The sequence below is a fragment of the Vulpes vulpes genome, chromosome 1 (assembly GCF_048418805.1).
Source record: "Vulpes vulpes isolate BD-2025 chromosome 1, VulVul3, whole genome shotgun sequence".
Lineage (NCBI taxonomy): Eukaryota > Metazoa > Chordata > Mammalia > Carnivora > Canidae > Vulpes > Vulpes vulpes.
In genome coordinates this window covers 196,359,984-196,385,992 of record NC_132780.1, presented here as the reverse complement: position 1 = coordinate 196,385,992, position 26,009 = coordinate 196,359,984, and the positions used below count along the sequence as shown (strand labels likewise).

At 43.3% G+C, this 26,009-nt stretch overlaps 1 protein-coding gene and 1 long non-coding RNA gene across 4 annotated transcripts in view; one reads left to right on the top strand and one right to left on the bottom strand.

The window, feature by feature from the left end:
- Positions 1 to 48: 48 nt before the first annotated feature.
- Positions 49 to 25,170, top strand: LOC112925182 (uncharacterized). Of its 3 annotated transcripts, XR_011997453.1 has the most exons (4): positions 55 to 221; positions 774 to 986; positions 13,280 to 13,535; positions 22,628 to 25,170. It is a non-coding gene; the product is annotated as an uncharacterized lncRNA (long non-coding RNA). The 3 variants fall into 3 exon arrangements; XR_011997452.1 differs by lacking the exon at positions 22,628 to 25,170 and having other exon boundaries at positions 49 to 221; positions 691 to 986; positions 13,280 to 15,248; XR_011997450.1 differs by lacking the exon at positions 22,628 to 25,170 and having other exon boundaries at positions 56 to 221; positions 13,280 to 15,248.
- Positions 23,313 to 26,009, bottom strand: part of SLC16A10 (solute carrier family 16 member 10) — a 108,963-nt gene continuing 106,266 nt past the window's right edge. The window contains exon 6 of the mRNA XM_072739031.1: positions 23,313 to 24,333. Within this exon, the coding sequence (XP_072595132.1) occupies positions 24,101 to 24,333 (233 nt within the window). The 3' untranslated portion in view covers positions 23,313 to 24,100. The remainder of the gene's footprint in view (positions 24,334 to 26,009) is intronic.

The following is a 26,009-nucleotide window of genomic DNA, read 5'->3' as shown; positions in this document are numbered from 1 at the left end:
GCACGCCCGGGGGCCGCGCGGGTCACGTGGCGGAAGTGCGGCCTCCCGCCCGCCGCGGCCGCTCGCTCCCAAACCGGAAGTTTATGTGGTTGCCTGGGAGACCGGACGGGGCGCCCCGGGCGGCCCCGTGACACGCGCGGCGGAGCCCACGGAGGCCGGGCGAGCGGGCGCCCCGCGGCGGAGGGAGCGGCAGCTGCAGCCCGGGGCGCGGGGACGGTGAGGTAAGACGCGGCCGCGCCCCGGTACTGAGGGGAAGGCGGGTTAGTGCCTCCGCAGGGCAGAGCCCGCCCGAGGGCTGAGCCCCGGGACAGCGTCCAGGCGTGCGGTCCTCATCCGCGCCCTGGAGATGCTCGCCAGCTGTCGGCCGCGTGCGGAGGCGTCCCCGGGAACCCCGAGGCAGCCCTGCAGGTGCGCTGGCTCCGCGGGCGGCCGGACGGTTAAGTCGGGCTGAGCAGCGGCTTGCCCGGGGCAGGCGGACGGGGCGGGGGGCGGCCGGAGCTCAGCCCAGGGCGGTTGCAGGCTCCGGCCCCGGCCCCGGCCCCGGCCCAGCAAACCACGCCGCGGTTGTCGCCCAGCGCAGCGGGACACGGATTTCCAGGGGCCGGGGCTGCAGGTGCGCCAGCGGGGACGGCAGGCCTGGTCCTCCTGATCCGATTCCAGCTCTCCGTTGCCTTTCTGCTCTTTGACCAGATCGCGGCCTCCAGACGTGTAGATGTTTGTTTTATTACCCGTTGGAAATGTTCTTCTGCACCCGACTACCTCTCCCCACTTAGGCTCCCGGACTACAGACCCTTCCAGCCCAGCCGGCTCTCCAGCCCCCACCACTGGATCATGAAGCCCTTCCCAGTTTACCTCCAAGCACAGATGCTGTGCGGTAGGAGAACCTGCTTTAGACGTCAGGGTCACGGAAGGCCGCTTTGAGAAGAGACTGATGTGGCTGAAACTGCAGGCGTCTGTATTAAAGAGCATAGCAGGTTATGTGAAAGGTGGGTTAGGTCCGAATTACAAAGGATTTCGGGTGCCTCCTCCATGGAGGAGTTCTGTCTTCAGACTGGCTCACTGAGATTTCATACAAGCAAAAATATTCTGTAGGAACTCAAGCTTCACAGTGTTTCATCTGTATCACCTAAAACCAAACTCCTCCCCCCCGCCTAAATAAATTTGCCCCTGCTCTGCGTTCTGGGCAAATACTCCACGCTGACATCACCACCCACCTGTCATCTTTGTAAGGAATGGGAGATCCTGCCTTGATGCTTCTTTCGTTCTCTCTCCTCACCAAGTCCTGACCATTTTACCTCTGTAGGTATTTCTAAAACCCAGCCTCTATGCTATTATCACAGCCTACTTTAAAGATTTTATTTATTTGAGAGAGAGAGAGAGAGAACGCACACCAGCAGGGGGAGCAGCAGGCAGAGGGAGCAGCAGGCTCCCCGCCAAGCAGGGAGCCTGAGGTGGGACTCGACCCCAGGACCCTGGAATCATGACCTGAGCTGAAGGCAGATGCTTAACTGACTGAGCCACCCAGGCGCCCTTATCACACAGCCTACATTTAAAACTTTTTTGGGACAAGCAGATAGATGGGCGTCTTCCTTCGGCTCGGGGCCTGGTCCCAGGATCCAGGATCGAGTCCCACGTCGGGCTCCCTGCAAGGAGCCTGCTTCTCCCTCTTCCTTGTGTCTCTGCCTCTCTCTCTATGTCTCTCATGAATAAATAAATAAATCTTTAAAAAATAAAACTTTTTCACCTCTCACCAAAACTATTGCCCTAGCTCCTAATTGGTCCCCCCCCCAGTCTTCTGTTCTCCCACCTTTCACCCCTGAGTAGCTCCCTGAAATGAAAATCTGCTGCATAAAACCTTTCCAGAATATAATCCGACTTCATTTGCTCCCACCCACCACTCTAGCTCTATCTCTTTGTTCACATTCCAACAACATCAGTATTGCTATTAGTCCCTTACGTGTGGTTTCTCGCTTCCTTACCTGTGATCGCATCGTCCCCTGGATCCAAAATGCCTCCTTTGTCTTTCACCTGCTGTGGGAGAGGCTGCTAGCTATCCATCAAAATCCATTTGCCCTTTCTTCCTAAGCGCTTAAGTTCTAACCCAGAGCATGACTACCCCAGCTCCGCTACATTTCCCAGCTGAATTTGCAGTTACGGATGCCAATAGAATGTGAGCAGAAAGCCCAGAGAGAATTCTTCCCTCTGACTGTTAAAAAACCTGTTGTTTTTTTTCAACCTGGATGGAGCTAGAGGGTATTAATGCTAAGCGGAAATAAGGCAATCAGAGAAAGGCAATCATCATATGATCTCACCCATATGTGGAATTTAAGAAACAAAACAGAAGGTCATAGGGGAAGAGGAAAAAATAAAACCAATAATACATTATATGGTAATTAAATTTAAATTAAAAAATTGAAAATAAGACCTATTTTTTTAAAAAGATTTATTTATTTATTTTTAGAGAGTTGGGGAGGGGGAGAGAGTGAGAGCCTCAAGCAGACTCCCTGATGAGTATGGAGCCGATGTGGGGCTCGATCTCACAACTGAGACCATGACCTGAGCCAAAATCTAGAGTCGTGTGTTTAACCTACTGAGCCACCCAGGTGCCCCCAAACCTTGTTGCTTAAATCACTGAATCTTTGTGACAGTAGCTTAGTCTCCCCTAAGAGCACCTGCCTTATTCCTGCTTATCATCTCAATAATCATACATATTTTAAAGAATTTAAGAGAAAAAATAAGGATTTTTATATTAACCCAGATAGTTAAATTCTCTGTTTCTCTTCCTTCATTCCTAAACATCCAGGTCTTCCTCTGGTATCCTTTCCCTTCATTCCCAGCACCTTTTTTTTTTTTTTTTAACACTGGTTCTGTTGACAATAGCTTTCTGAGTTTTCCTTCATCTCAGAATGTCTTTATTTCACCTTCATTACCGAGAATATTTTCACTGGCTATAGGCTTCTGATTCATGGTCTCTTAGTTTCCACAGTCAGATGTGTTATTCCAGTGTCGTCCGGCTACCCTGGATCCTGCATTCAATCCATGCTCTTTATATAGTTTGGTTTAGAGACATCTAGGCATGGTTTTCTTTGAATTTAAGTGCCAGAGTTCACCAAGATCCTGGAATCCGTAAATATACATCTTTCACCAAATCTGGGAAGTTTTTAGCCATTATTTTTTCACATAATTTTCCTCAACCTCTTTCACCTTTCTGGGACTCCAGTGACTTGTATGTTAGACCTTTTGATAATTGTTGCACAAATCCCTGATGCTCCTGGGTCCTGGTTTTTTCCATGCTTTTTATCCCATTCTGCTCTTCAGCTTACATCATTTCTGTTGACTAATCTATCTTCAAGTTCACTGCCGCTTTCTTTCATCATCTCCATTGTGCTATTACACCTATCCAGTGAACTTGTTTCTTTCAGACACTGTACTTTTCAGTTCAAAATTTCCACTTGGTTCTTTTTCATACTTTGTTCCTCTGCTGAAAGTGTCTTTCTTTACATTTATTTCATGTGTATTTATCCCCCCCCCCCCCCGCCATACATCATAACTGCTTTAGCGTCTTAGTCTGAACATTCCAACACCTGTGTTATCTCAGGGTTGTTACAGTGATTGCCTTTTCCCTCAGGATTTGGCCACATTTTCCTGGTTCTTTGTATGACAGGTGTTAACCTTAAAAATAAAACAGCCAGGGATACCTGGGAGGCTCCACGGTTGAGCGTCTGCCTTCAGCTCAGGGTGTGACCCCAGAGTCCCCAGATCATAGGGCTCACTGCAGGGGGCCTACTTCTCCTCCCTCTGCCTATGTCTCTGTGTCTCTTATGAATAAATAAAATCTTTAAAAAATAAGTAAATGAGAAATAAAACAGCCAGTTATTTTACCAGCAAAAAATGAATTTATTTGGGAATAGCAGAGAATTGCAGTCTGGGACAAGAAGCTATGGGAAAACTATTAGCAAGTCTGGAGAACAAAGGAGAAGACTCATCTTTTATAGAGGAAAAGGGGAAGTTGAGAGAACTGTTACAAACCAGTGTTTGTAACAGGGAGGAAACTGGGAATTCAGAGTACAGTAGCTTTTCAGTGCCTGAGTTGTAACACTCTCACTGGCTGGGCTGTTGCCAGAGGAAGAGGAAAACCTCTCCGCCTTCCTGCTGGGATATAGTAAGGTCTTAATCAGAAGTAGTAACCAGCTTGCCCCCAGCAAGGTATGTTTTCTGATTTGGTCTGCAACTGACCGTGAGTGGCAGGGCCTGAGAGCCCCCCTGCTGGCCTCCAGACTTCATTTTATACAAGGTTCCTGGGGATCCCTGGGTGGCTCAGCGGTTTAGCGCCTGCCTTTGGCCCAGGGTGTGATCCTAGAGTCCCGGGATCGAGTCCCACGTCAGGCTCCCTGCATGGAGCCTGCTTCTCCTCTGCCTGTGTCTCTGCCTCTCTCTCTCTCTCTGTGTATCTCTCATGAATAAATAAATATAATCTTAAAAAAATATATCAAATAAATAAACAAACAAACAGGGTTCCTTCTATCGCAAGTCATTTTCTTTTGCATCCCGGACCGTGTAACCATTAATGTTGTGCTGACTCTGGATCCTGTTAAAATCCTCCTCTGGAGAATGTATGTTTGTTTAAGCAGGCAAACTTACCTGCTTAAGGGTGGGTGATGGTTTCGATCTCAGTTCAGCTTTCCCAGCCTCTGCTCTGTTGCTCTGGGTCCGTCCCGAACAGGTGCCACTCGGGCAAGTCTGAGCATTGGCCCATGGTGTTCGACGGCTAGCTGTCAGGGCCTTTGCTGTGCTGCGTTGGGTGTCTTGCAGACAAGGGCGACTCAGCAGAGAATCGAAGATTTACAGTGGTTCCCACACAAAATTAGGAATCGCCTTCTGTACCCTGTCCTCTCCCTCGTCCCTACTCACTTCCCAACTCACAGAGGACCCTTTCCTCAGTTCCCTGGATGGAGGGACAGGGTTTCTATCACAGTGTTAGCTACCCGTGCAGCTACCCAGCCGTCCTCACATGAGACCTCTCAGGACAAAACTGCAAGAAAAAAAGAGGAAAATAGGCCAGGAAGCCCATCCTCTTCCAGGTTTCTTTTCCAAGGCCTCCCCTTCACAGTGTTTTACTTTTCAGAGCCCTCGGGCAGTTGTTACCTGAATTTTGTCATGAGTTTTTAGTTGTTAGTGGGAGAGATGGACGAGAGTAGGCTTATGATGCCAAAGCTGGACCAGAACTCTTCTATCTTTAAGAATCGACTTAGGCAAGGGGCACCTGGGTGGCACGGTTGGTTTTGGCTCAGGTTATAACCTCAGGATCTTGGGATCGAGCCCCACGTGGAGACCAGAGGTGGAGATGTTCCCCCTCGTCTCCCCTTCTGTCCCTCCCTAAGCTTGTGCTCTGTCTCTAAATAAATAAATGAAACCTTAAAAAAAAAAAAAAAAAAAGAATCCGCTTAGGTGTTACTTCCTCTAACAAGCCTTTCCTGACCCTCCTCTCCTCTCTGTCTTGAGGCTGTTTTAGTTCGGCTCCTTAGTGTGTAATTCTAAGAGTCCACCTACTTCATACAGAATGTTCCTATTTATGTGTCGTCTTCCCTACTACTCAGTGTCTGAAGGGAAGGCACTGTATCTAATTTGTCCCTTAGCATAGTGCCTGGCACACATGGGTCTTCAGTAAATGTTTGTTGAATGTAGTAGACTTTCACCGATCATCCTAGCCAAAAATCTGAATTCCTGGATAGTTATGCCACTCCTCAATTTTCTTACACATTCTAGCTTGTATTATAAATATCTTAGCGCTTAGCTTTAGTTTTCTAGTAGATTGTAAGCTCAAAGTTTTGTGTATCTCCCCTGCAGGCATTGAAGTATATACTTAATAAATATTACTTAAGTGAATTAAAATCAGTAAACTAATTTTAAAGTTTAATGTTTTATTTCACCCTGATTAAACTTGCAAAAAAACAAAAACCACTAAATGGAAGGATCTACTACTTTCTAATTCTCCCTCCTTCTTCAGTTCTGAAAGTGGCAGGTACTTTTTCCAATTGCCTCCAGGGGTCACTCACCACCTTTTAAGAGAAAAAGGATGATTAAAATAGCATACTGCTAAAAAAAAAAAAAAATAGCATATTGCTTTGTGCAGGTTTCTCTTTAGGCTAATAGGATAAATTTTTTGTGAGACTATTTAGGAAAAATAAAGATGTTGATGGGCCATTTTTTCAGTTGAAAATAGATAAGGCTTTTGTTTTAAAAAGAGATTTATCTGTTTGAGAAGGAAAGAGTACATGTGAGCAGGGGGAGGGACAAAGAGGGAGAGAATCTCAAGCAGACTCCCCACCAAGCATGGACCCCAACGTGGAGCTTGACCCCACACCCAGAGATCATGGCCTGAGCTGAAACTAAGAATCCCAGCTCAACTGCTGAGCCACCCAGGCACCCCTCAGTAAGGTAACTTTTGTTTACACTATGTACTTTGAAAAGTTCAAAGTAATACTGAAAGAATCTCACATGGGTGTCTGAGGAACTTTTTAAAAATCTCGTTAAAAATAAAAACTTAGGGGTGCCTGGGTGGCTTAGATCATGATCTTAGGGTCCTGAGATTGAGCCCAATGTTGGGCTCTCTGCTCAGCGGGGAGTCAGCTTCTCCCTCTGTCCCTCTCCCCTGCTCATGCTCTCTCTCTCAAATAAATAAATAAAATCTATTTATTTTTTTAAAGACTTTATTTATTTATTAACGAGAGACACAGAGAGGCAGAGACATAGAGGGAGAAGCAGGCTCCATGCAGGGAGCCCGATGTGGGATTCGATCCCAGGACTCCAGAATCATGCCCTGAGCCGAAGGCAGGCACTCACCCGCTGAGCCCCCACCAGGCGTCCCAAATAAAATCTTTTTTAAAAAATAAAATAAAGTTCAAAAATACTGATTTTTAAATTTCCTTTTTTAAAAAGACATAAATTTAGGATTTCCTTTACCTGGATTCATTGTAACATTCAAGACTATAGGACTCTTTGAGCTGCCATCATAATAGTCTCTTATGCTGTTTTGATCAGATAAAAATCTTTGGCCTACCGTACTGTTATTGGTCAAAATCAACTTAATCAAGAGAATAAAAACAAAGCAACCCAAGGTGAGAGATTGGCTACTTTAGGCTCCAACAGAAATGAACTAACATTTCTTCAGGTATTAAGTGCTTCAGGAGCAATTAGAGTCATCTGCATGAAAAAGGAAACTATTTTAGAGCTTTAAGTGCCCTGCGAGATAGGATCTTCCCTGTGGGTAAGTGGAGGAGGCCACTTCTCCAGGGCTGGGTACCGCTCTGCCCTGGAGCAAAGCCATTCTGGTCTAATCCCTGCCATCTAATACCACGCTTGCTACGTCTACTTGGGAGAAGTCCAACCCCTTTGCAGACATCCCCACAGTGACAAGGACTGTTGTGTTGCCAAACTAGGAACAAACACCAGTAGCAGGATTTTTTTTTTTTTAATTTCTACGCAAACTACAGAAAAGCCCACCTGTTCATTGATTTAAATAATTATTAAATACCTAGTCTGTGCCAGGCACAGATCTAACGGTGACAAAAAGCAGACGAAAAGTTCTTGCCCTCGTGGACAAGGTAGAAAATCGGCAAACGTGTGTGTAATACGTCGATAGTGGTAAGCACCCTAAGGAAAAATAAAGGAGAATGAGGAGGATAGCTAGTGACGGAAAGGGGTTATTTTAACTTAAGGTAGTGTTGGGGCAGGCGCCCCTGAGTGACATTTGCACAGAACCCCGACTGCAGTGAGGGACCCAGCCCCGCAGGGAGGAGAGCAGGCCGGAGTGAAGAGTAGGAGCCAAGGGCAAGTTGGTAGAACCCCCCCCCCCCCCCAGGGAGAGCCAGCGGGGTTCCTGGGTGTGTGGGCCTTCTGTTAAGGACTTTCCAGATGTGTTGGAAGATACACGAGAGAGGAGCAGGAGGGAGGGCCGAGAGAGCTGTGTTTTAATAATTCTTTAACAAAATTTCTGTAACCCAAACTGGGATCTAAAAAGAGTCACTGGAAAGTTCCATTGTGGACATTTGAAAGGATTGAGAGTGAACCCTGGATCAGGGAAGGAAGGAGGTAATAAAATCCAAGGTAAACAAATTATTCAAAATATGTCAAAGTAAAGAGTTAAGGCAGAAGCAGCTTGGGAATTTGCACAGAGACGTCCTGGTGGAGTAGCTGGAGGGCGGAGAGAAAGGCAAGCATTGTGTACACCAGACCCCGGGTTGGGGGTCAGAAGACACGTGAGACCTGAGTCGGGGTTGGGCGGGAAAGGGCTTTAAGAGAGGCCCAAAGGTGAGGAGCCACCCAAAGTGGGTTGAAAAATAATGAGTTGACCCCTTTTACCCAGTGGAAAGTTCTTTCAGAGTAATAGGTAAGTCTGGAAAGGTATTTGGGGGCCAGACTGTGAAGGACTTTGAAGACCAAACTGAAGACATAACCTTTTGACTTTAGGAAGCCATAATAGGCTTCTGAGGAGTGAGAATTCCATGATGAAAGCAGAGGACTAAGAACTCAGGGTCAGTACTGCCAGTTGGACCGCCGTAGGAAGAAACTAGAGAAAGGAGAATAACTTTAATGGTTTTATGACACAGATTCTCTGTGCTTGGTGAGAATGGAAGGGTGGGAACGGAGGCACCAGATCCCATGACCTTGTGTGTGTGTGCGTGTGTGTGTGTGTTTTCTTCTGTGCGTACACGCTCAACAGTGGCTCCTGAAGTTCTATAGAAGGCGTAAGATAGCAATCCGGTTGGAAGGTGGGGAGAGTTAGGGGACTAGTATTCAAGATAAACCATTTTTACTTCAACCTTAGGTTTATTTAGAGTGGCTGAGGGTAAGGGGCTAAAGGAGATATTAAGTGGGCTAAACCGCTCCCTCTCCCACCCCACGCCACCCATTGGTACTAATCTAGATACAGTCAAGGTGAAAAATAGTGTGAAAAATATGGCCCAAGGGACTTGACTCTAACTCTGAGGTCTCTTGAGAGAAAATTATGTACAGTGGAAAATGTTCCCCTAACCCAGGTCTTGAGGAGGAGACTGGGGCAAGGTCAGCTCAGTCACCCGTCAGCTTAGGACAGAAACTCTTATTTATTATTTCAGTGGGTGGACCTGCTGGGAGCCCAGCAAAGGGAGCTGAAGTAGTCAGAATCCATGCAAATAAGTCAAACTGAGTCATCAAGCAAAAGGGCCTAGTGAAGAACAGGAGCTGAGCTGATCAGCCAGAGTAAGGGGCTCGGGAAGCCACAAGACTGAGGCATGAAGGCCAGGATGTGGACCCAGCCCCCAAATAGCAGATGCATAATGCCCAACTTCCATCTGGATTATATAATGTCAGTTACCATGAATAATTTATCATATAACCACGTCCATTGACAATTAGGGGACATTAATTATACCCTGGAAAGCATTGCTCGATAACAGTGCACTGGAGCTCCCTGGTTAGGTTTTCAACTCCTTCCTGGTTTCTTTGATGACAATTTCATACAAAAACAAAAATAATCTGCTCTGGACTGAATTGTAGCCCTGCCCTGCAGGGTTACGTTGATGCCTCTCCCCCCATGGGCTAGTATTTGGAGGTGGGCCATCTGGGAGGTAATTAGGTTTAGATGAGGTCATGAGGGTGGGGCCCCACGGTGGGATTAGCGCCCTTATGAGAAGAGGAAGAAAGACCAGAGCCAATGAGCTCTCTTGTGAGGACGTGGGAGGCAACCTTCCTAAAGCCAGGAGGAAGGCCTTCCCTAGGAACCGAGTTAGCCAGCACCTTGATCTTGGCCTTCCAGTCCGAGCTATGAGAGAGAAATTCCTGTTGTTTAAGCCTCCCAGTCTGGCGTGCTTAGTTTTGGCAGCCCAAGCTGGTTAGAGTAAAATTTTTCATAAGGTTTTGTGTTTTTAATGCAGGTGACAACTCTTCATGGTAATACCTGGACTGTTATAACTGAGTATTTTCTCTTATACTCAGATATTTTACATGTCGACCGATTATTAAACCTAGAAAAAAGCAGCCCTATTTGGTTAGTAGAATGTACTTAAACCCTATTAATAATAAAGATAGGGGGGGATCCCAGAGTGGCTCAGTGGTTTAGCTCCTGCCTTTGGCCCAGGGCGTGATCCTGGAGTCCCAGGATCGAGTTCTGCGTCAGGCTCCCTGCATGGAGCCTGCTTCTCCCTCTGCCTGTGCCTCTGCCTCTTTCTCTCTCTCTGTGTCTATCATGAATGAATGAATGAATGTATGAATGAATGAATGAATTAGCATAAGGGGCTGTCATTTAGAGACTGTGAAAGGAGGAAGAGAGATTGAGAGAGTGATAAATGAATGAGACAGCGGAGCCACTCAAGCTAGACCCCCAAGGTCAAGTCTCTTTGGGAATCAACTTTCCAAAGTTAGGGACTCAACTGTTAGTTCACCCAGAACTGATCAGTTCCCAGAAAACTGACCGATATGACCAGACCCCAAGATGCTGCTCTGTGGTATGCCCTGTATCTAGGATTCCCAAGACACCCCTTTCCACTTAGTTGGTTAGCTGCACCAATCTGGACATCAAATAATAGGTTAGCTAGAGGTCAGCAAGCTAAAGCCCACAGGCCATATCTGGCCACATCCTGTTTTTGTAAATCAAGTTTTCCTGGAACACAGCCACACATGTTTATTTAATATTATCTGTGGTCTGGTTTTGCACCATATGTGATTGAATTGAGTAGTTGTGACAGAGACCTGATAGCCTGAAAAGCTGAAAATATTCACCAGCTGGCCCTTCACAGAAAAAGTTTGCTGACCACTATTTCAAGTTTCTCTATTATAGCAAAAAATTGGGAAGGGATTTAGCTATGTTCTTAGAACCCAGGGGCGCCTGGGTGGCTCAGTGGTTGAGCATCTGCTTTCGGCCTAGGGCATGACCCCAGGGTCCCGGGATCGAGCCCCTGCTTTGGGCTCCCTGCAGGGAGCCTGCTTCTCCCTCTGCCTGTGTCTCTGCTTCTCTGTGTCTCTCATGAATAAATTAAAAAAAAAAACAAAAAACTTTAGAACCAGATAAATTGTCCTTTTCCATTGTCAAGCGAATTTTTTTTGGCTGTATTAGCAAAATCAGAATCCCAGAAGTGTTAGGGATGTAGTGACAAATTCCTATCTTCTAAAATGCTCTTTTTAAAAGTATCCTTGACTTCTGAATTCTGAGTCTTCCCATCCATTTAGCCCTGGTTGTTAGGATTTAAAATTTCTGTCTCTCCTTTCAGGGAGATGACTTAGACCTGTCTGAGATTTAGATTGTGCCCTGGTCTTAGCAGCAATATCTTTAGAAGTCATTACTTCTAAATGTATGTTATTTTCGCAGGTTTCCACAGATGGCCACTCCTATCCGTATCAGCTGGATTCTTATTAGTTTCAAAATGTGAATCTTACATTTTAGGGGTAAGATGTTCTGACTTTGTCCACAGATTCTTAGAATGTGTTCCATTGGTACCCCACAGCATGTGCGGACTATCTGAGTTTCTCAATACTTAAGCCTAAAAGGATTAAGTAAATTCTCCCGCAGGTCAGGAGGTTCACAGGAGCACACGGTTAAACCTCTCAGTAGGGAGCGCTGGAGAGACATGGTAGGAAGGGGGCCTCTGGTGGCCCTGGGTCGCATATTTTGCTTTCTCTTGCCCTTGCTGCAGGATCTAACACCCATCAGGGTGAGGTGGGGGGTATCCCCACAGCTGTGGCAGGGTCCCAGACCTTGTGGGCCCAGTAACCACCTTTCCCCAGTCTTTCCAGAAGCTGACCCCAGTCACCAGGCTAGCAGTAGCTCCCTAACTCTGTTTGCACATCTGCTCACCAGCCTCAGCTCACTCGTGCCCCAGAGGGTTTTTTCCGCTGCCCTCCCAACCCAGACCTCACCCCCCCACCAGGCCACCCCACCCTGCCAGCAAGCCCGCTCCTGATGCCTTCCATATACACCTATATATACCACATTCTCCAGTCCCCGTGCATCACCAGAGCATCTGGTCTAGCTTCCCTTCTCCAGCAGGGGAAGCCTCAACATACTCACCTGTTCAAGCCCCATCTGTGGAATCAGTCTCCTGATTTTGTGGGCCCTTTCCTTGGCCTTGGGGCAGCCATGCCAGCCAAGCTCTCCCCAGTCTTGATCCTGCTGTGGCCAACTCCACTCCGATTACACTGGCTGAGTTCTCTGGGGAAATGTTCCCAAGGTAGAGAAAGTCAATATGCTCATGTTGATATGTTGGGAAACCATTTATTCAACAAATAATTACTGCGCACCTTCTCTGTGCCAGGAATTTATCTAAGGGTTGGAGATCAAACAAAAACTCTACCCGTAGGGCACCTGGGCAGCTTAGTCGGCTGAGCTACTGACTCTTGACCTCAGCTCAGCTCATGATCTTAGGGCAATGAGACAGACCTCACGTCAGGCCCCGTGCTGGATGGAGCCTGCTTAAGATTCGCTCTCCCTTTCCTCTACCTCCCCTCCCCCCCCACTCTTTCTCCCTCTCTCTCTTTATATATATTTAAAAATTTAGATAATAGAATTAGGGTTAATGCCTACAAACCCCCCCCCAAAAAAACCTACCCTAGTGGAACTTAACAGTCTAGTGGAAAAGCCAAACAATAAAGAAGATAGATAAAACATAAATTGCTAGTGATAACTGCTAGCTAAGAGAGAAAAAAATTAACTTGGGGGTGGGGTAGGGAAGAGTCAGGGAGGGGGGATTTTTTTTTTTTTTTTTTTTATGATAGTCACAGAGAGAGAGAGAGAGAGGCAGAGACACAGGCAGAGGGAGAAGCAGGCTCCATGCACCGGGAACCTGATGTGGGATTTGATCCGGGGTCTCCAGGATCGCGCCCTGGGCCAAAGGCCGACGCCAAACCGCTGCGCCACCCAGGGATCCCAGGGAGGGGGGATTAAGTCTTACTTGGTTAGGGGAGGACTCCCAGAGAAGATTCTTCAGCAAAGCCCCAAAGGACATGGCAGGGCAGCCCACGCAAGGGGCAGCAACGCCAGGAAGGAAGTGGAAGGCCGCAGGTGGCTCAGGAGGAGAGGGCGCAGCGGGGGGGGGGGGGGGGGGGGGGTGCGCTTAGGGACCCAACAGGTATAACAGGTGCCAGAGCAGGGGCCAGAATGTGCCGCCGGCTGGTCACGGCAAGGACTTTGGCTTTTGCCTTTTCTTTTTCTTTTTTTTTTTCTTTTGGCAAAGTCATTGTTTTTATTTTTATATATGTATTTTTGACTTAATCTTTTCTTTCTTTTTTCTTTTCTCTATCACTCAAGTCAGTTAACATATAGCATGGAACTGGCTTCTGGGCTTTTTCTGAGAGAAATCGGTAGCGACGGGAAGATCCTGAGCAGACTGACTGCACCTGACACGTTCTGACTGGGTCGTGCTGGCTGTTCGGTGGAGAATCGCCGAGAATCGCCGGAGGGGAAGCAAGGGAAGGAACAAAGGACAAAGGAGATCAGGGCGGCGAGGCTCAGCGTGGTAGCAGGTGGCCACAGTGAGGAGCGCGGCCCCTGGACGATGTTGGAGGTAGAGCCAGGAGGACCTGCTGGCGGACCAGAAGTGGCTGGGAGGGCTGGGAGAGTAGGAGAGAGGGCGTGAGGATACCCCCAAGCTTTGCACTCCACAGCACCAGAAAAATAAGGTTCCATTCACTGGAACGAGGAGAGCTGCCATAGAAGCAAATTTTGGAGGGAGTATCAGGAGCCCAGTTTGGGATATGCTAAATTGGGAGATTCTTTTTAGTCATGCGCTTAGAGGTGTTAGGTGAGCCAGTTGGATCTAAGGGTCTGGAGAGGTACGTGCTCCATTGCTGATGTAGGTGACAACTCAAGTCATGAGCCTGGCGGGAGTGGGGGGGGGGGGTATGTAGGTAGAGTAGAGAAGGGGTTCCAAAACTAAGCTGTGCTGTATTCCCAGTGTCCAGAGCTAGGAGAGAAATCAAAGGAGAATAGGAGCTAAAAATTGAAGAGAGTGAGTAGAATTTTTTTTCAAAGTTTGGTTTTTTTGGTCTCTTCTAAATGGATGGGAAGTAATGAGACAGCTGCAGGAGGCACATGGGTTTAAAAGAGGTCTCCTCCCAAGATGGGAGAACTAATAGCACTTACATATGCTAATGAAGATGATCCAGTAGAGAGGGGAAAACTGATAGGAGAGAAAAGACAGTTGAGGAAGTGAGAAGTGTTTAATTTGAGGGGTAGGAGATGTAGGGGCAACTAGTGAGCTGTTTGGATTCTTTTTTTAGATCCCAGGAGTAAGGGTGGGGGACAGATCGAAGAGGAACAGATCTGGTAGGTTGAGAGTGAGGGGGATCGGGAGGGAGGGAGTAACAGGAAGGAGAGCTCAGAGTTGAAGAGCAGGCCAAAGGGAAGTGAGAAACAGGGACTGAGGTGATCCTAAGTCATGGCAAGAGAGAGGGATGATATTGAAAATTTCAAAGATGAAGCCATTTCCAGAAACGACAAAGTTCCAAGTGTTGTTATTGAGTGTGAGTGTAAATAAAGTTGCTCCCCATGAGTATTGAACGTTGGACCACAAGCCATTTGCTGGAGCAACTGACAAGTACTAGAGTGACCAGGGAGGTCCACAGATGCCTGCGACAAGGACAGGTGGTTAAGCTGAATGGGGCGAGTGTGGGAAGCAAAGGGTCCAACTATGGAGGAGACCACTATTTGGGGTAGGGATAGGGAGCTTCCTGTCCCTGGAAGAGTTCAAGAAGACACTTGTGACTCAAGGATTTTAAAAAAGAATTTGTTTAGATTCATCAGTAGGAGATTTGAGAACTTGCTGTCTCAAGTCAGATACTGTAATTATTTGATTTGAGCAATAGCTCTAGAAAAATGTTTCCTGTATATATTAGATTTTTTTTTCTATAAAAATTATTTTTCCAAGAGAGTGAATTTTGTCCTGCTTTGGATCAGTACAGTTTGTCATATCCATTCTCTCCTGGTTCTCTTAAAAGCCCTCCAGTGGCCTGCACATTCTGGTACCTATGGGCAGGCATGTAAATAACTATCAGAGTTGGGGCGCCTGGGTGGCTCAGCCGACTAAGCATCTGCCTCCAGCTCAGGTCATGATCCCAGGGTCCTGGGGTGGAGCCGTGTCTGGCAACCTTGTTCAGCAGGAGTCTGCTTCTCTCTGTGCCCACCCCTAATCCCCCCCTCCCCATTCATGCTCGCTGTAACAAATAGAATATTTTTTAAAAATAAAATCATAATTATTGGAGTAAATGATCTATCACAATCCCACATTCTTGAGTTTAATGTAGAAAATCTCTTTAGCACCATCAAATGTAAATAATGATTTGCTTTGTAGTTAGGGCACATCCAATCATAATCTTCTGACTGCAGAGTCAGTTTTTCTCACTGCGTATCCACCAAAATTCCAACCTGGTTCTTGATCATCCCCTGAAACTGTCAGTGAGTCAGAGGTTCCAAGTAACGGCTGAATGTAATAGTTGAATCAGCCTAAGTAACATAGGAATGTAAGTCGACCTACAAAAAAAGAGTGTCAGGTAGAAATCCTTTTTGGACTCTCCAGTGCTTTGGGATCATTTCTATCCCCATCACTTGCCCAGGAGAGAGAACGGTAATGACACCCAAACACACTTGGAATAAATACATGCATGCAGCTTAAAAAGCACACAGCTTATTTTTCTTTTATTCCACGCAGCTGGTTTCCTTCAGTAACTTTTCCTTCCCTCATCTCCCCAGGGAATTCCATAAATATAAGCACAAAGCCTCACAGAAATTTGCTAAAATTTTTTTATTGTATTTACTGAGGATATCACATTGTTCTACAGTAAAATGATTTTGTTCTCTAAATGATTACAAAGCTCTTCCCATTAAAAAGGTTTTGGTTACCTATATGAAATTGCACATTATAAAAAATCAATCATAAATTATACTCTTTAAAAAGAAAAAATCATTTTTAAAGGCAAGTACTAAAATACTGCATACTGATCAAATCCAGCATAATCATTTCACACAGTGATCTATATTTAAACAACTATTGTGCCAAAAATGGCATCCTGTGTAGGCAGAGAAGCTCTGCCTCACTGCAGTCTACAGTGTGCACTTGGAATAACTTGGTTTTGATGTCTACGATATAGCATATTTTTCTAACTTGGAAAATATGCAAATAATTTAGAATTTACTTTTCAGATAAACATGAAAATAAGTTGACGTGAAAAATGTCATATTATATGAGGATATACTTAAAAAAATCCAAGCTCTCTCTTAATACTGCAGGGTTCTGTGCTGTAGCTATAATTTTCAGGCTAAAATAAACTGATAGGAGAACAAACTGAGAAAATAAAGTTACCAAGCACTGAACAGTGCCTTTGCAATCTTCCAGCTCTCAAACCACGTAAATTAAGTCACATCATAAGTTAGTAAAGGGATATTTAATCTCACTGTACAGTAACTTCTGATTAACAAGCCCCCATTCTCCTTTCCACATAGAACTCATGTGAGCAGAACGAGTTATTATGTCAGAGAATCCAGTATACTCTAGTAGATTCTAAACGTATGGTTTTCCTCACTTCCTACAGCGTATCATTTTCCTGATTTATATTTGTAAAATCCTCATAGAGTAAGACAGTAGTCAGCAGGATTAAATAAAAACCTGTTGTCCTCACTTCACCAGAATCCTACTTATAAGACATGAAGACTCAGAGGTCCATGTGGAATTTTAGTTGGGTGTCATAGTCGGCTACAACCATGATGCTGAGAACCCTTTAATAAATCTTAGGTCTGAGATTGTGGACATTAACCTAGATGTAGCCCTTACTGACAAGGTTTTATGCTAAATCTGAAAAATGAACAATGATACTTCCAGTGAGAATATTTTTTTAATGTAGCTCATTATCCAAGTTTTAAGACTGATGACTCCCCTCTACTTTTAGCCTGAAAAAATAGCTTAAAATACCTAAAGTTCGTTAAAAAGCTATTTTGTACATATGTAAATATATATACAGTAAAATATACATAAAACTTTTCTGTACACCCTCAGAGTTACAGAATACTTTAAATAGCTAACTTTGTGCTAGAAACATTGACAAGGGACTTTTTATTTTTTGAGATATAACATTGTATGGGACTTTTTCCTTAAAGTTACTACCTTAGGGGGTATATTCATTACTAAGTTTTCATTTAGTGATCATTTTCTTATCAGGTTTATACTTTAAAGCCTTACATGTTAACAAAAATTATATACCTCTAAGCAGATTTGGGAATTCCATTGCTTTTTATAGGTGAGGTTTTTGTCCTTAAATGTATATACAGAATACAACATGCATAATACTGCTGGATCTATACATTTCCTGTTGTGATATATATATATATATTTAAAAAGAAAAAAAATCATTTTAAAAGGAACGTGAAATTTAGCACCAATTTTGATCTAATTTTTCTTTGGTACGAAAAAAAGGCACCAACTATAAAGTCTGCTCATTGCAATGGGGTCAAAAAATAGCACTCAAGAAACCCTCAGTCCCTGAAATACTATTCCAGTAGAGACTAAACTATGAGACTACAGTTAGGGAAGATCATAAGAGAAAAATATTTAAAATATTTAATTGGCTCTTCTAATAATGGACAGATACTAAAAAGTATTATTTGTTAAAGAATAAAAGTCACACGTCAGAGGCTCCAGAATAGTATCAGAGATTTAATCAGATTTCCAATAGTTATTTTATACTGATAGTTCCCACCACACACACATGGTTAGTGACATTCAACTCCAAAATACTCTACAGCACTCACACTGAAAGGCTAGAAACATCTTTGATAGATTGGGAACTTGTGGGTTAACTCCTACACCATTGCCACACTCAACAACAGCATTTTTTAAAACTCCAGTGAGAGGAAAGATCATTGCCACGGGCCCTTTTCCACTAAGGAAAGGGGTGCCTCCTGCAGGAGTTTAACATGTAAGCGGTAAGGTTAAGGCACAAGCGTATAGTCTGTTGTCAGTGATTATCCATTTTCCTGCCAAAGAAAACACAAATGAAAACAAAACTTCATCATCAAGCTGCCGGTATAGTATGAAAAGCCACCAGTGAGGCATTTTCCTAAGTGTTCATTACTATATATTATAAATTTCTTGAGTTTTCCTATTTCAGATTATCCACAGGCCACATTAGAAGATACTCCTTTTTTGTTCCTCTTATGTCCACTTATTAGAACAAAGCCCTTAAGAAATTTTACTGATACTGTGGCCCCTTTACCACTTGCACTCCCTTGCCTTTTAATCTCAGCCACCACTAGCTCCCTTCTGATTAAGCAAGAATTGATTAAGCTGGGCTTTTAGTCAGACACTGAAAGCTGAGGTAGGTGGACTGTCATGATCAAGTTATTTAGAGAGGTTTTACTTCATTCCCAATGTCTTTCTAACACACTGAAAAGAAATTGAAATCTTCTGTTTCATAAATGAGGTAGCCTCCTATGTATGTCAAGAAAACAGTACCATGGGAAATTTCCTTGAATGTATAGAGGTCAAGATGATTAATGTTTATTATTTAAAATACGACCATTTTAAAAAGGACAAGCTAAGAAAACTAGATCTTAAGTTTCAAGGTTTCTTTGAGTGATTCAAAGACGTGGCAATGAATCGTTTTGTGGGTCTTCACTGTCTCAGAAGGAGTCATCTGATTAAGTCCACATTTATGTAAGTTCAGTAATTGTGGTTAAGTTGTATGCGGGTTTCCCATTTGCTATGGGCATTTGGCCCTTTATTTGGGGGGTTGTAACCTATCACTCCAGAGGGTGTTTATAAAAGCATTAGTGTCTGCCCACAAATAAACTGATACGAAGGGCTATGACTGTGAAATTATAATGAGCCCATGAGCTGTCTCCTGTTGCTCCCCACCTGGTTATTCTTTGCCCCACAAACAATTCTCAAACTCAGCTCGAAATGGTCTTTTTGTCTCCTTTGTACCTAAATATCACCAAAAATCAGTGAGTGTAATATGAGCAGAATTAATGATTGTCAAGCCTTCCCTCTCTCCTGTGTTCTTACTCCACATTTCCACATCACCATTACAAATGGCAAACCTGTTCTTTCTTCTCTTTTAGTAACAAGGCAAAAACTTTGTGTTTTTAAGAGTGACGATGATACATTTTTCTACCAGCCAAGACAACACTTGTCTTTCAAATTAAAGAATGTAAATGTAAAACAAGAACATTTCACTTCCTTCTCCTTTTCACACATTTGAAAAAAAGCAACAATTTTCAGTCTAATGCAAAAATTGCTCCTCCGTGTTTATGCCAGCGACAATGAAGTTTTAGGGTGTTAGAAGTTTCCTAAGGAGTTTAAAACTTAAATTGTTTACATTATTTGAAACTGGAGCTAATGAACGTGTCCTTTCCACTTGTATCTCTAGACTCTGGGAATTCACTCTTAACACCATTTACCATAAAGCATAACACAGCCTAAGGCAGATTCATTAGGAACCGCAGCTGAGGGGCCCACTATTTTCTAAAGCATCCTCCACAATGTGCTATCAGGATCAACATTTAGCAAAACTTGAATGGAATATGAAAATCAAAGTAAAAAAATATGCCCTCTTAAAATACGCATGTTAAGAACTTGACAGCTTCTCTTCTCTGAAAGTGCGACCTTAAATGTTTAAATAAACTCTTATATGTTAGCACAAAAGATGCCAATTGTATAAGAAGCATATTACTTCCTCCCCAGATTTTTATCACGTAACTAATTTTTTCAACGTGGACCAACAGAACTCTACATTGAAGGCTGAAAGCAAGCCATTCACCAGGTTACGTGAACTGGATGGGATTCCAGCCTCTGAAGCCACAGGGACCAGTTATTAGGGCAGCCAGGCAGCCAGCGGAACTAGGCAAGGTTAATGGACTCCTCAGGTTTTTGAAGGATAGGAGGAAGTAAAGAGAAAAAGAATGATAAGGAGAAAGAGAACGGGGAGAGCAAGCAGACAAGCAAGAAAGGGTGGGAAGGAGGACCCCTCGGTGCACCCACGCCCCTGATCACTGCCAATGCAAGTCCTCTGCGGTTTATAAATAACAAAAGTACAAATTAAAATATTCTTCAGTGCAGCTAAAAGGATTAGAATTACCAGAAGTTAAAAACAAACCTGAGTTTACAGCTAAGTGTAAACGTGGAGAAAGCTGAAGCTGACAGAGCTAAGGTTTTCTCCATACTTGGGCAGAGCCCGCGGGAGCTTCTGCACACAGGTGGAAACAGATTCTGGGGCTCGGGACGTACAGATGAAGTCCTGTTTCTGATTATGAAGAGCCTTTGAAGCTTCATGCAAGCACTATGCAATCTTAAGTGGACATTACAATCTCTTAGTAGGACTGGAGACTAAGGATTGCACCTGTGATCAAAAAAACTTATAAATTTTGAATAAAGTATCAATCTGGGTGGTTTATTATTACTGAAATGGATGGATTCCCAACAGTATCTACTGCAGTAAAATTTAAAATGTTTCTGGAATATCCATGGGTATCTGTTACAATGGTATCTAATTCAGTTTCCGTAAAGAGGAATAATTGCTCCCTTTCTTACCTTGTTGGTCTCAAATGCTAAAAGCTTTTGAATTTGAGAATTTGCTGAGTGTTACCAGAATTAGGATGATGAGATAGAAAGCAGGGTTCTGACTCTGCTCTTTTCCTCTCAATAAAATGTCTAGATTGAACAAAATAATTTAGGCCCACCAGGTCACTTCATTGCAATAACACTCTGTTCAGAAATTAGAAAGGATTTACTTTGAAAGATTAAGGTAATGTTTCTTGGTCGAAAACACAACTCCTTATGAATATTTGTATTTTTCATTTTCTAAGTTTGTAGAACTTTAAAAACTTGACTTCTAGGACTTTCTGTACCAAACATGTTATGAAATATACATTTTATAGAAATTAGCATCTTTTTTATGCTTTTTAAATTTTTATTTTGACAGCTCAGAACTCACGCTCCATAACAGGCTATGATAGTGGAGCTTTTTCAGTGTCATAGAACCTGCTTAATTCGTTGCATCAGACTGGAAACTGCTTGCATGTAATATTGTACACAAACACAATATTCTGAAATCTTTTACTATAAATACTTCAGCTACTTTGCCTTTAAAAAAAAAAAAAAAAAGTAGGCTCCACGCCCAGCATAGAGCCCAACATGGGGCTCAATCTCAGGACCCTGAGATCAACACCTGAGCTGAGATTAAGAGCCACCCAGGTGCCCCACTTTGCTCTTTTATTATGGAACCTAATCAAGTAAGATCAAGTCTTTGAGTTTCAGATTATTACTTTTTTTTTCCTGTCTAAAATCAGCCAAAATTTGAAAGGGAAAACACTTTGGAGGTCTTTACAGAGTAAATATTCTTGTTTAGAATTCTTTCTGTAAAATTGGCAAGGGTGAGGACAAGTCTTAGGAGTCTGCGATGAAACTATAAAAAAAAAAAAAACTCGGGATCCCTGGGTGGCGCAGCGGTTTGGCGCCTGCCTTTGGCCCGGGGCGCGATCCTGGAGACCCGGGATCGAGTCCCACGTCGGGCTCCCGGTGCATGGAGCCTGCTTCTCCCTCTGCCTGTGTCTCTGCCTCTCTCTCTCTCTGTGACTATCATAAATAAATTAAAAAAAAAAAAAAAAAAAGGATTCTCTCTCTCTCTCTCACAAAAAAGCAAAACAAAAACCCCAGATATATATATATATATATATATATATATATATATATATATATTTTTATTTATGATAGTCACACAGAGAGAGAGAGAGAGAGGCAGAGACACAGGCAGAGGGAGAAGCAGGCTCCATGCACCGGGAGCCCGATGTGGGATTCAATCCCGGGTCTCCAGGATCGCGCCCTGGGCCAAAGGCAGGCGCCAAACCGCTGCGCCACCCAGGGATCCCCCAGATATATTTATAAAGAAAAAAAAAAAAACTCATAACGGCAGGGTTGATGATTGGTCTTAGTTGTAAGTTTTTGCTGCTTTCAACAGCACTGATAATAGGAAGTAATGTTTTATATAACTGGGTATGAATAAATGAAGAACGCAATATCATTTCTAAGTTGTGGGGGTTTTTGCTTTCTTTTCTTTTCTTTTTTTCTTTTTTTTTTTTTTAAAGAAAGCATGTGCCTATGGGGTTGGGATAGAGAAGGTCGGACAGAGGGAGAGGGAGAGAAACTCAAGCAGGCTGCATGCCGAGCGCGGAGCCTGATGTGGGGCTTGAACTCATGACCCTGAGATCATGACCTGAGCTGAAATCGACAGTTGGTCACTTAACTGACTGAGCCACTCAGGTGCTCCTCTAAGTCACTTTCTAAAAGTTTAAAGTAAAAATATGAATATGAAAGGGCAGTATTGTCAAAATATAGCTGTTTTTTTAAGCAATAGAACCTTCCAAGAAAACAAATTGCCCAAGTTTCCTAAATATGAAAATATAGAAGTACTGAAAGGTGCAACCATGTGAATGTCATAGTAAACTGCTGAATGTCTTCACAATCAAAAGTCGTTTTAAATCCAATTTAAAATTAATTCCATATTTAAGCATTCCTACTTTGAAGTTTTGGGTTTTCTGTTTAATTAAATTAACCGCCTCAGTTCCCTCCATGTGTCCCCATCAACAACTGCAAATCCATATGCTCTTCAGGTTTCTATATCCTCAGCTAAAGATGGAGAAAGAACAGAAGCTGAAAAGAAAAGAAGGGAGATAAGAGATAAGTTTGTCCTTCCAGAGAAGTTCCAAACAGATGGATCCTGGAGGTGTTTTAGAAAGAGACCACATTCCTCCCAGGTGAACAAGCTACATTTGAGGAAGCTCCAATACACATTTATATTTAAGATTTAAATATACTTCGCATATTACTAACTTTCAAAGACAAATAAGAAACATGTACTAAAGTATAATTTCAGGATGAGGAAAGTGTTCCTATTTTTTATAGATGAGTTTAGGTCATGGTATGACTTTGGTTTTAATTTTAGGTCTTTGAAACTTGAATAGCTTACATACCAGTGTCTTCATATAAATGGAAAAAATACTGGGAATATTCACGGAGAGCATGCTTGGATAAATACCAATGAGTGCAAATTTTTGCCAGAAAGCTTTGGAAATACAGAAGTTGTTTCTCTTTAAAAGTGCTTTTAACCTTTCAAGTCCTATTAAACCAATTTGAGCAGTTGTTTCTGTCAGAAATCTTTTCTGCACGAATAGAAAGATACCCCCCCCTCCACTTGTACCTGAAACCACAACTTGATACCATGCTCCCTAAGCCTCTGTTGAAATGTCAAGTCCTACTGCTAACAAATCCCAAAGTCAGAAAAATTCTACGTTAAAATTGCCAGAATCTTTCATTCATTCTATTTATTGTTACACTTTAAACAAGTTCAGAAATTTGGGAGGTTTCTGGCTACTTGAGTTAAAACACACTGTAAACCGAAAGAGAACAAACGTTAAGTGGAAGAAACGCCTGACTTCTGGGTTGCTCTGCCCTCCTGCACAGTAGCCTTTCCACGTCACTGAATCTGAACACAGCGTTACCATCTGCTCCAAGCAGTTCCCCTGACACTGGAGCAAGTCAGAATAACTTAATCTCATGTCTTATTTAACAGCAGGCAAGCAACTTTAACAGAGACTTGAGGCTTAGGCAGATCTGACATGGTCTAGAATCCAGGCTTAGATTTTGTAAAAAGTTTTCAAACAGAAGAAATTAGAGACACCAGGATTTAAAACCTCATAGGAGACAACAAACAGTATTTCCAGCCCTAACCAAATTCCAACCCTTTCATTATAGCTTGAGGTATTTTAAAATATTTGTACAAGCTTATTAGCATTCACAGTTTCCAAAGTTGCTTCTTACTGAGATCGCTTCAATTCTCACAATATTTGACTTTCTGACGTAAGTTTTCATACACCAGCGTCTCTGCCCCCACACTCACGGAAATATCAGACAGCCAGCTATTCAGTGGCAGAAAATGGTTCTTGTAGTAATAAGGGTTCTAGTTCCCAATTATTGTGCTATTCTTAGGATGTAATTAAAAAAATAAGAAATTTGCAATTCATATAAAAGGAAAACTTGCTTAAATTTCCGAAAGCAAGTCCAGTCTGGTGGAGGTATATAAGACATTAAATAACAGAGTCAGATTCCTTCTTAAAGATTCCAGATGAGCTTGACAGCAGAGAGTTCTGGTTCTCCAACATTTTCTCCATCTTTTCTCCTCCAGTGGCTTTATCAAGCTCTCTCTGCTTCTTCCCGTGGATCCAGGGGATAAGACAAAGGACAGCGCCCCCAATCAGGGGAGGGACTCCAGCGAGGTAAAATGCCACATCATAGGAGCCCAGCTTGTCACGAAGTAACCCTGGGAAGGGAAAAAAACTGTCACCGAGAGAACGAGTGTGGCTCTCCGGGGTCCCAGATCAGTCACACATTCCTTACGAAACAGGTCTGAAGTATAAGCCTTTCCTGACACGAGAAAGGAAGAGAACGTAGCTCTTTAGCCTTGTCACAGACTATAGGCCTGTGGGTTTGTGTACCGAGATATTACATGGAAAAAAATATTTGCAACCAAGCTTTGGCTCTTTCTTTCCTTCTTTTTTTTTTTTTATTAAGATTTTATTTATTGATTCATGAGAGACACACAGAGAGAGAGAAAGGGGCAGAGACACAGGCAGAGGGAGAAGCGGGCTCCATGCAGGGAGCCCAACGTGGGACTCGATCCCGGGTCTCCAGGATCTGGCACTGGGCTGAAGGCGGCGCCAAACCGCTGGGCCATCAGGGCTGCCCAGCTTTGGCTCTTTCAAAACCATTCAGAGGCCTCTGGAGTGTTCAGACTCATGGTATAATGGCCCCTATTTCAGGGGAAGGTGGGTAAACTACCAACCTGAAACTTCTCTCATACACACATACCCCACAATGTCTACATTTCAAACCTTTCTTGGGCCTATTTGTTTATGAAATAACATGAAACTACTTCAAATTGTAATTCAAAATCATGAAAAAAAACTATAGATCTGAGAGGTAAGATGAAGAAGTTAGATTGTTAAATATATTTGTCAGCACATGGGAGTAAGATGTTGGCATTCTGATAGATCCTTGAGCTCTGCCTCTAAAAACTGTTATTAAGAATACTCCTCTGGGTGTTATTCTGTATGTTGGTAAATTGAACACCAATAAAAATTATTTAAAAAAAAAAGAATACTCCTTATTTCTAATTTCTCTAACAAAATTCAGATTTTTTATTTTTTTTTATTTTTTTAAAATTTTAGTTATTTATTCATGAGAGACAGAGAGAGAGAGAGAGGCAGAGACACAGGCAGAGGGAGAAGCAGGCTCCATGCAGGGAGCTGGACATGGGACTTGATCCCGGGTCTTCAGGGTCATGCCCTGGGCTGAAGGTGGCGCTAAACCGCTGAGCCACCCGGGCTGCCCAAAATTCAGATTTTTTAATTAAAGATTTATTTATTTATTCATGAGAGACACAGGCAGAGTCAGAAGCAGGCTCCATGCAGGGAACCCGATGTGGGACTTGATCCTGGGACTCCAGGATCATGCCCTGGGCCAAAGGTAGGCACTAAACCACTGAGCTACCCAGGTGTCCCTAAAATTCAGATTTTTCAAAAGTTTTCTTTTTTCTTTTTTTTTTTTTTTTTTTTTTAGTTTTATTTCTTAAGTAATCTCTACACCCACTGTGGGGCTCAAACTCCCAACCCTGAAATCAAGAGTCACATGCTCTACCAACTGAGCCGGCCAGGCACCCCATAAAAACCCAGATTTAAGAGTTATCTTAGTGCTTTTAAACTTTCCTAACTTTTGCTATAAAAGTTCAAGTTATCTGAAATGTCCAAGGAACATATTGAGTATTTAACTTTTCAAAATAAACAGCTGAGAATTTGTCCAGTTAAGTACCGACACATTAAAGACATGTATGTTTATTCTAGAGAGAAGCCTAAAACATACAATATATCCAAAGATCCAATCTTCCTGTCTTCTGAATCAGAATATTCTGTATACGAGTAAACCTTTCCTCCTTACGAA